Source organism: Poecilia reticulata, chromosome 2 (assembly GCF_904066995.2).
Source record: "Poecilia reticulata chromosome 2, P_reticulata-male-v2, whole genome shotgun sequence".
Taxonomy (NCBI): Eukaryota; Metazoa; Chordata; class Actinopteri; order Cyprinodontiformes; family Poeciliidae; genus Poecilia; species Poecilia reticulata.
In genome coordinates this window covers 10,906,334-10,917,378 of record NC_088831.1, presented here as the reverse complement: position 1 = coordinate 10,917,378, position 11,045 = coordinate 10,906,334, and the positions used below count along the sequence as shown (strand labels likewise).

The following is an 11,045-nucleotide window of genomic DNA, read 5'->3' as shown; positions in this document are numbered from 1 at the left end:
ACACCTACAGTGGCTTGTAAAAATATTCACACCCCTTGAATTGTTCCATATTTTGTCACATTACAAGCACAAACACACGTTTCAACACTTTGTTCAACCACCTTTTGCTGATTCCAGTTGCTAGTCTTTAGGGTTTGTCTCTACAAGCTTTAACCATCTAGTGACTGAAGTTTTCCCCCTTTATTCTTTTCCAAACAGATCAAGTCAAGTCAGATTAGATGGAGAGCATTTGCAGAAGGATTCAGTAATAAAAATAATCAGTAACCTGCTGGTGATACACAGCTGACTGTTGCATCTTAGAAATTGTGATTTTTATTCTATTTTTTATAAAGGGAACAATGCATGTAAAACATAAATACATCATGTAAACATGTCAGGCTAATTTTCCATCTCATTCCCAACCGGCTATATTTCTAAGCAGTGACAACAGTGAATATGTTGGAACAAAACACAGAATAAAACTTTTTTTTTCTTCACAGTGGTTCTCGTGTCCCAGGCTCCACCACAGGAGCTCCATGTCTTCACCTCTACAATATGTGGCAGATGAGGTGAATTTTCAGTCAGTTTTAGAAGTTTGTTAGATTTGCTGCTAAAAGTGATCAGTGTGACATTTGTATGTTTAAATTTGCTGGACTTCATTCAGCTTTAGAAACCTTCACTCTAGATTAGTGCCACTCTATAGTTTCCAGGGTCTTTAAAATCATTTCAAATTTGGAAAACAGTTTCTCTGAATATGAGCTCTGCCATCTACAGAATTTCCTTCCTGATATGTTTCTGCCCCCCTCACTTGGTTTCAGTTTGGAGGAGAAAACCCTCTATCACTCATTCATTTCACACTGATATATTTCAAGAGTTAATTTTGCTGATTAATTGCTACAGTAATGGAAATCCAAAATTCTGTTTTGTCAGATAAAATCCGCAGGATGTCGTGTCCAGTGGAGGAGTGTAAGTGCTTCGTGTTTCAGCTGGACAAGCAGTTGGAGCAACAATAGAAAATGTAAGATGCAGTTGATTCCCTGAAAGGTTGATGGACTGTTTATTTCCACCTGATTGTCCACCTTTTTATTGAACTAATACACAAATGTATGGATCATATTTCCTGTGCAGGAAGTTTAACACACAAAGGGAGGAGTGAACATAAGATGTAGAAAATGAAGCAGGCCTGAATCAATGAGGTCAGTGACACATTTTATTTAGATTTCTTTTAATAGTACTTTATAAATAAAGTAGAAAATATAACTAATTTTAGTTTTTATTTTAAACTTCACAATTGTATTTCGGTGCAGGGTGTTGAAGAAAGTAAAGGCCTGCAGTGGACCTGAGGAGAGGCCCGTCCCTGACTGGTTGATGGGCCGGATGGTGTGGCACATTTTATTTTAAATGTTTATTGAAGTACTTTATAAATAAAAAAATGACTAATTACAGTTATATTTAATTTCAAACACCTTATTCAAAGGAGTAAAGTTTTTTTTCATTTTCTGTGCTTGTGGAAATAAGTACAGATTCAACAGGTTCATTCTGAGCATTTGAAGACGCCTCCTCTACCTGTTCTAGTTTTGTCTCATATATAGAAATCATTTTTACCAAGTTAATCAAACCACATCCTGTTGGTTTCCAGCTGACACCAAAGAGCAGAGGAGTTCAGTTTGACCCCAAAGCAGCATAGAGTTTCAGTGAATGTGGTGCTGAAGGTGTGGAGGTGGGTCGCTCCACTACTGGAGACTCTGCAGAAGGACAGGATGCAGCAGGACAGTCCACATTGACTGCTACACGCTGAGAGGCAGCAGGCCAGGAAGGAAGAGGAATGAGTGTCCAGCTGTTGAGCCGAGCGCTGGATCCTCCATCAGTGCAGGCAAGACACCAAGGCTGATGGTTCCCTCCAGACTTGGAGTCATCACTGTCACCATTCCTTCAATCCCTCTGTAACTCACTGCTACATAAACCTTTACAACCTCCCAGTAGCAGCGACCAGTCAAACCAGTTTCACACAGCACCTTGGGCCAGCAGTCAAATGTTTCTGGGTGATCAGGGTGTAGGTGTTCCTGCTGCAGGTCGGTCACCTTCCTGTTCTCAGTCTGAGGAACTTATGAGCTGTTTGGGTCCAGTGTGAGCTCACAGAAGTCTGAAGAAAAATATTTATTTTTACATATTAAAACTGTTTGAACAGAGCAAAATGTGTAGAAAGTTTGTGGTTTATACATTTTGCAAAGTACTTTATGTCAGTAACTTCCTAAGTTACAGAAGAAAAAACTGATGTGAATAAAAATCCTGCACTGTAAACAAAATTGTTTAAAAATGACATTTGAGTTCTTTTTTTTATTATTCTCCGTGCACATTTAAAATATCCAACTACTTGCAGTGTAGTATCCAACATGACCCCTGGAGGGCGACATGTTTCTTACATTTTTTTGTTTCTTTACCTTCATGCTGTGTATTTCTGTAGTTCGCTCTGTTAAAAGAGATTTTTTTTTTCACCTGTCATAATCCAGAAAGATTTGACTGTAATTAAAAGCTGTGACCAGGAGAGGGTGGTGGAGAGACAGTTTCTGGCCAAAACCTTAGAAAGATCTTTGTTCTAATATTAATTTCTATCAATTCAGAAAAACCTTAGTTTTGTTCAGAAGTAAATCATAAAGAACTAGGGTTTTTCTTCTTTTGTCATAAATATTTAATATGTACAATAAGCTTTTGGAACAACAAAATTAGTGAAAGCTACATAAAAGCATCATATTCATAATACTAGTAATATGCAAACATTTGAATAATGGCAGATTAAAAAGCCAAAGGTGCGCACAAATTACAGAAATTATTTAACAGTTTATTGATTCCATATTTTGCTGCACATTTTTCAGGAAGATATTTTTTTTATCAGTTTAATTTTTTTAAATGTAAAACTAATCAACACTAATAAAGGCCTATGATAAATAGTTTTATTTCACAGAAAAGACGAACTAAATCTAACATTTACACATAAAACGCTGATGAATCGAGTCTTCAGTCACCACCGCTTTCGTCACGACGTGAGAGAGAAACGTCATCGCGTCAGACAGCATTTAAACTGGAGAAAGCCCAATTTATGCTGCGATGATCAGGTGAATTTTTAGTGTAAACAATGTGCTGCTAAAAGGTTCAGAGTTGGAAATTAAAGATACAGAATAGATCAAAACAAGCTAATAATTAAAAAAGATAAAACTCTTAAGTAAATGCAAATAAAACATTTATTTAGAGCTGAATCTAAAATACTTCAGTTTTGGGGCAGATCTACAGTTGTAAGTTAATTTATAACATTTGAAATAACCAGGATTATTATTAAAATCACACAGTAAACTAGATACACAGAAAACACACAATGTTATATTGCAGATGCAATAAATAATAGTTCAGATTGTTGTGTTTCTCTGCTAGCAGGAGAAACATTTTACTCCGTCTTAAACAGAACATTGCAATGACAGGAACTTGAAAAATGTTCCATCCACTTGTACTTTTAGAAACTTATCAAGAATCATTAGTTCTGAGTAACTATTGGAGTCCTTGTCCATAATGTTAAAATGTTTCTTGTTTTACTGAGATTTTATCTCAAGAAACAAAAAGAAAAAAACATTGACGTTAAAACTCCATTTCCCATGATGCATCTTAGACTAGAGGGAAAAGTGTTCAAGCTGCCAGCCGGCCCATGTAACAAGCAACTCTGACTGCTTAGGGTCCATCTGCTGTTCCCAATGATGTTATCATGTCTGTCTGAAAGGAGACCTGAGCTCATTTATAAACATATTCATAAATCTATTGTCTCAATCTGCTTCCTGCTGCTGCAAAGTATTTTAGTAGCAGCTTTGCTTCAGTTCCAGGCTGATGACCTCATGTTGTTCATTAACAGTTTTAGTTAATCCACATTTGTTATTTTATTTCTGTTTCTGTTTAAATAAAAAGTTCATTAATTCATGACGATCATCTAAAAGCTCCACTAACCAGAAGTTTATTGTTTCATTTCTGTTTTATGTAACCAGAGTTTGAGGCGTGGAGCTGAAGGTCCGTCTGCAGAAGCCGAAACACTTTATGATGTTTCTGTAAAACCACCCTGGTCCCTGTAAAGGTCACCACAGTCAAGACGTTTTTACACCAAGATCAAAGCTTTGGAGGGAAAGAAAACTAAACAAAATGGTTAAACTTTTACACAGTAATGGATCATTTTTAGATATTATTTTGAGTAACTACTGTATGACTTTTCCCCTGTTTGGTTCTGAAGGAAAGATTATAAATAAATGTTCAAACTGGTTTAACTGGTTGAGGTGGATGACAGGCATCAGCTGTCAGGTTCAAGCTGAACAATCTGAACTTTTCTCCCTTCACTGAACCAGATTCAGTCACATATAATGAGCACTTAGTCTGCATTAAATGTTGAGGCAATGGTTTTCTCCCATATATAATATTATATTATCAATTGTTTGACGGGACCCAATAATAGAGAACTGACTAGTTTAGGCCTAATTTTCCAGCTATATGTCACCGTGGCAACCATCAACTCCTGTGTCGTCTGTGTGAACCTGAACCCAAACTGAGGAATGAGGAAACATTCCTGCACAGCAGAGACACAAACTCAAACATCTCACAGTAAACACCTACAGTGATTAAAACCAGTTTGTAACTCGGCAGGTTTTTAACTTTTTCATTGAAACATTTGATACAAACCAGTTAAACAACTTAAAGCCTCCAGGCTAAAAGAGCCCAAAGCTTAAAGAGCATTATGGTCAGGAATGAAAGAGGTTCATTCCTGACCATTCCTTCAGATCAACATTAAACAAGATTAAATAATTCATAAAATCTGTATTTGATCATATGAACATATCAGATGGTCGTGTCAACATGTGGAGAAACGTCAACATTTCAAGGTTCTTGGTTCTGTTGGCTCAGATTAGAAAAAGCAGAAACTATTATTACTTTTATTGCTCTTGTGTTTCTCTGCAGAAATTTGTTAAAGTTTTTTATAGATAAAACTGAAAATCTCCATTAATTTAATAAAATATTGATTACAAATACTAAATATATTTAAAACATAAAGAAAATTTAAACTGAAATGTTAATTTATTATTTTAAACATTTATTTCCTGGTATCAATGATCAGACAGGATTCCTGTCATTTCAACAGGTGAACACACCTCTGCTGTCAGAGGGGGCGGAGCCTCAGGTGGGTCCAGTTCAGGTTCTGGAGAATCAGGTCCAGTTCTCCAATTGGCTCCGATTCGGTTTGTGTGAACAGAAGGAGAAGCAAAGATCTGATCAGGTGAGTTTTAACTCCACTTTCTACTGGTTTCCAGTTCTGACTGGGTTTTCTCTCTTTGAGCTGATGGACAGAACCAGAACCGGAACTGGGCCTTTTTCTGATGCAGAGCTGCAGCTCCTGATTTCAACCAGGAACTCTGATTTTCTCTGAGTTTTCATCTGTGACCCAGACAACCAGCTGAGTTTGCTCCCAGTTTCATAGTGGAGTCAAACTGGTCCCAGTAGGATTTGCAGGGCCGTGCAGAGACCACTAAAGGGGCAGGAGCTCAAAACAAAACGGCCCATCTAACCACATTCTAGGACAGAATATTAACAAAGCCACACAGCTTTCAGAGTTTAATAAACAATGATAAATTACAAAATTGTGACATATACAATCAAAGCTAAGGGAAATCTCCATATAGAGCATAACACTATGCCTATGTAAGATATTTTATTATTAATTTCTTTCTGCAGGTCTATTTTGTTATAGGAAAGTATTGCAATATTAAAACACGCAATTTAGCAGGATATATAAATCAGAGCTGGACCACCAGACATATTTTGTCTTTACAGAATTACACTATTGAAAATATAAACAAGGGGACAATGTAACCTTTTATTGTACTGTAATCTATAAAACAAAGAGCTGCCTGTTTGCTGCAGTGGAGATGAAGACGGTCCATTCAGGAAAGCAGAGCTGCATCAAACTTTATTGTCGAACTGCAGAAAAAAGAAAAAATCAAAAGCAAAAATTGAATTGTTAATGCATGTCACGACGAGAAAAGCCTACTGAGTTTTGGTTAAAAAACAAAACTTTTTGTTTAAAAAAAGAAATCATTACAATTCCATTACAATGCCACCTGGTGGCAGCAGCAACACATTACAGTCAGATGGCAAAAAGCAAGGGGAGAAGATGTTTACATTTCAACAGTCAGGAACATTATTTCTTGTAAATAAAGATGTGATAAATGTATTTTTATATCACTGATGGTTTTTAATAGTATGCTCTGACGTTGTAGCTTTCATGATTACATAAATATGTTTTTCTGGAGGGGTTTGTGCTTGTGTGTTTTAAATAAGTACTTATCGGATTTATTGAAAACACACTGAAGACCCCTTATGACGGAAAACAACTTTGGATCTGACATTCCCTCGCCCGGACGCGGGCCTCCTGGAGAGGAGGGTCCGTCGGATAGTCGAACCTCGGATTCAGGAAGAGCAGTGTGGTTTTCGTCCTGGCTGTGGAACACTGGACCAGCTCTACACACTCAGCAGGGTCCTGGAGGGTGCATGGGAGTTCGCCCAACCAGTCTACATGTGTTTTGTGGACTTGGAGAAGGCGTTCGACCATGTCCCTCGGGAGGTCTTGTGGGGGGTTCTCCAGGAGGATGGGGTACCGAGCCTTTTGATACAGGCTGTCAGGTGTCAGAGTCTGGTCGGCATTGCAGTAAGTCGGGCTCGTTTCCGGTGAGAGTGGGACTCTGCCAAGGCTGCCCTTCGTCACAGATTCTGTTCTTGAGGGGATCCGTTTTGGTGGCCTTAGGATCGCATCTCTGCTTTTTGCGGATGATGTGGTCCTGTTGGCTTCATCAGATCGAGATCTGCAGCTCTCACTAGAGTGGTTCTCGGCCGAGTGTGAAGCGGCCGGGATGAGACTTAGTGCCTCCAAATCCGAGGTCATGGTCTTGAGCCGGAAAAGGGTAGAGTGCCTTCTCCAGGTCAGGGGGGTCGTCCTGCCTCAAGTGGAGGAGTTTAAGTATCTGGGGATCTTGTTCACGAATGAGGGAAGAAGGGAACGGGAGATCGACAGGCGGATCGGGGCAGCGTCTGCCGTGAAGCAGGCGTTGTACCAGTCCGTCATGGAGAAGAGAGAGCTGAGCCAAAAAGCGAAGCTCTCCATTTACCGGTCGATCTACGTTCCCACCCTCATCTATGGTCATGAGCTTTGGGTCATGACTGAAAGAACGAGATCACGGATACAAGCGACCGAAATGGGTTTCCTCCGCAGGGTGGTCTTAGAGATAGGGTGAGAAGCTCGGTCATCCGGGAGGGACTCAGAGTAGAGCCGCTGCTCCTCCACGTTGAGAGGAGCCAGTTGAGGCGGCTCGGGCATCTGGTCAGGATGCCTCCTGGACGCCTCCCTGGTGAGGTGTTTCGGGCACATCCCACCGAGAGGAGGCCTCGGGGAAGACCCAGGACACGCTGGAGGGACTATGTCTCTCGGCTGGCCTGGGAACGCCTTGGGATTCCCCTGGAGGAGCTGGAAGAAGTGGCTGGGGAGGGGAAGTCTCCCCAACTTCCCTCTCCCCGGATGGATGGATGGATGGATGGATGGATGGATGGATGGATGGATGGATGGATGGATGGATGGATGGATGGATGGATGGATGGATGGATGGATGGATGGATGGATGGATGGATGGATGGATGGATGGATGGATGGATGGACTGACTTATCGGATATTTTTAGTTTCCATTCCAACTGTACAAAATAAACTATTCATGAAATAAAGTCTGAAACATAAAAAATCTTCTTGTTTTCCAGATAAAAGATGGCGCAGCAGCAGGAAGTGGATTTTGGTAAGTGATGAGAAGCAGAAATTAAGAATCTTAAAGGAACAAACTGACCAATCACAGCCTGTGTTGCTGCCATGTGATGAAGCTCAGCCTCAGTGTCTTTATTGTTTTTATGCTTCCTGTTCAGTGAAGCTCTGGTGGAAACATTGTGAGTTTCTGTGAAACCTGAAGGTAAAAACTGAACTCAGATGGAAACTAAAAGAAACCGAAGTGAAGAACAAGCCAGCAGCTCTGATACTTCAGGAATATTTACTATATACACTAAAGAACTTATCCAGTAATCACATCATTTATTACAAATTTATTATCTCAGATGGAAAGACTTGCTGTGTCTTTTATTCCAACACTTGGTGACAGAGATGCTAAAGCATACACTCCAAGAAATAATCCGGTAATTTACAATCAAATGCTGGCAGTTATAGATGCCAGAAGTTTACTGTAAATACACAGTAGCTGTACCTTAATAAATCTTGATAGTAGATTACTGTCAGTGCAAGTACAGTATAGATACTATAAAAGATCGGTAAACTTCTGGCATCTATAGTTGCCAGTAGTTTACCGTTTTTTGACAGAACGGTAATTTACTGTTTTTCTTAAAGAACGGTAAAAAGAACTGATACCTACAGATGTCAGTTTTGTTTTATTTTTTACAGTTTTTTCAGAAAAGCAGTAAAAAAAAAATAAAAAATACTGCCGTCTGTATAGATACCAGTATTTTACTTTAAATGTACCTTTTCAACCCTGTAATTATCCTTTAAAGTGGTTTACTCTAGTGATGGGTCCAGCAACACCAATGCTGGACCCATAGACCACAACTCGTGTCGGTGCGCGTATTGGTTTCAACAAGTCACGTGACCAATAGAGGGCCTGTTTAGAAATGACATTAACGCACCAAACTGTGTTTATAAGGAAGTTAATCTGTCCGTCTATTAAATGCATTTGCCAAACGAATTCTTGATCTCTTTCAGTGTCAACTATGGAGCAGCCGCAAACGAAAGGTTTCCTCAGTAGTGTGGGATCATTTTGATCTTATATTGGAAAATAAATTTGTTTTAATTTTGTTGTTGTTTCATCCGGTTCTTATCAGTTTCTGCTTGATCTGTCTGAATCCAAATTCAGCTGAAATTGACTTTTAGTTTACTTTCATATTATGTTCTGCAGGTTAAGTGTTGCATATGTTTGACTTATTTAAATAAATCCACCTCCTCAATGCTGAGGCATTATGAGGCCAGGCACGAGAATGAAGTCCCAGATACACCTAGAATAAACTCAGATATACAGCCACTTTACAAATTACTCAGTTGCTTTTTATAAATTATTTCATGTAGAGTGATCCCTCGCTATAACGCGGTTCACCTTTCATGGTCTCGCTGCTTTGCAGAATTTTTTGTGCAGTTTTTTTTTCACAGTGTTCTGCGTCCTGATTGACCGCATGATTGTTTAAAACAGTTTCTGCGTTTCTTCTCTACCTGAGTGCCAATAAAATTACGGTATTTAATACAGATTGGCCATTCAGGAGATGGAAACTGAAACTTTGAATGCCTGCTGGAAAAAAAACTGTAGCCAGAATCAGTGCAAAACCCGACCAAAGGCTCGTTTGACGAGATCCATCTCTCTGCCGTAGATACAGCTGTGAGTCTCACAAAGCAGCTTTTAGGAGATGCTTTAATGACATGACTCCGGATCACATTAAGGCCCGATTGATGCACATCTGCTGACCTGAAAACAGGTTTTATTTGGTTTCAATGTAGAGTATTTAATTATGCTGTATAATAATTGTAAAAAATAAATGTAACTACTTCACGGATTTCAACAATCAAGGGTTTATTCTCGGAACGCAAGCCCTAAGAAAAACAAGGGTTCGCTTTAAATGTAGTGTTTACTTCATTTTTTTTCTACAGCAGGAGAAGTTTTGTCAAGAAAGCGTAACAGGCTACATTTCGAAATTTCAAAACGTATTTTTTTTAATTAAAATTTGTGGGGGAAAAAACAGTTCACAAGCATCCTCCTTCCAAACACATTCACTTAAATTTTCACTTTATGGTATATATTCACATTATTTATTGACTGTATCTAAGAATAACAAATATATTTTAAATTTAACAGAACGTATAACGGAATACACAATAACATACAAATACTAGATCATCAAATCATTAGGTTACCAGTAGGAATTTTTAATGTCCAGCAGGTGTCAGTATTCAGTGACACAGTATCGACACAGTTTTGCTATGTGTCGAAACGTTTCATGACACCTTATCTACCCATCACTAGTGTTACATGTCTTTTAAGTATTTACTTACTGGAGGGTTTTATGTTTGTGCTGCAGAGCCACAGCTAACAGCTAGCTCCTCACTACAGTGGCTCTGACGTGCCTGTGCCGTCAAGTTGGACTGAACCATTGTTCTAACAATGGTAGGGGGGACCTAAAAATTAATTCTTTTTTTTCTGAGATAAATGGCATGGCAGATTTAGTTCGCTTTTTGTTTCTTTTGCCTTTTCATATTGATATTATTTAAATTCAAAGGTTTCTTCAATTATTTTTTGGGGGGGACAATTCTAAACTTTTCCAAGATTGGGTGGGAGGTCCGGACCCCCCGAACCCTCTGGTGTTTAAGCCTATGTTCAGATTCTTCTGACAGTTTTAATGTTCTTTTAATCACCCAACACCCCATAATACACCTGCTTGACTAGCTTGAGCTGCTAACAAAAATAAGAAACCAAGGGTGCTCATGTCCAATCCTCGAGAGCTACCGTCCTGCAACTTTACGATGCATCTTTACTCCAACAGACCAGGATCAGCTCTGAACAGACCTGCTAACCAGCCATTCCTTTGATTCAGGTGTGTTGGAGCAGGGAAGCATCTGAAAGTTGCAGGATGGCAGCTGTCAAGGACTGGACTTGAGCACCCCTGCATTAAACAGTCGTATACACCGTGATATCCAAACAAATAAACTTACGCTAACCATAAGTCAATACTCTTGCGTAAACAGAAAGTAAATGCATTCATAAAAAAAACTTAAAAACATAATATTCTTAACATGGAACTTACCTTGTTATGATTGGCTCCAGACAAGACGCCGGGCAAACACGTGACGTCACAGAAACACCATCTTTTTGTTTTTGTTAGTTTTACTGGTGATTGGCAACAAACTTGTTAGTAGGATTACCGCCACTTACTGGTATGGAGTGTCGTTCGAGCAAATGGG

The 11,045-nt window shown here is 39.2% G+C and overlaps 1 protein-coding gene and 1 long non-coding RNA gene across 2 annotated transcripts in view; both read left to right on the top strand.

Moving 5' to 3' along the window:
• The first annotated feature begins 17 nt into the window (after positions 1-17).
• Positions 18-2,260, top strand: LOC103476547 (uncharacterized). Its single transcript, XR_535490.3, has 4 exons — positions 18-548; positions 910-997; positions 1,108-1,175; positions 1,287-2,260. It is a non-coding gene; the product is annotated as an uncharacterized LOC103476547 (long non-coding RNA).
• Positions 2,261-5,142: 2,882 nt separating this feature from the next.
• Positions 5,143-11,045, top strand: part of LOC145554386 (uncharacterized) — a 46,061-nt gene continuing 40,158 nt past the window's right edge. The window contains 2 exon segments of the mRNA XM_081614009.1: positions 5,143-5,278; positions 7,805-7,839. Of these exon segments, the coding sequence (XP_081470135.1) occupies positions 7,812-7,839 (28 nt within the window). The 5' untranslated portion in view covers positions 5,143-5,278; positions 7,805-7,811.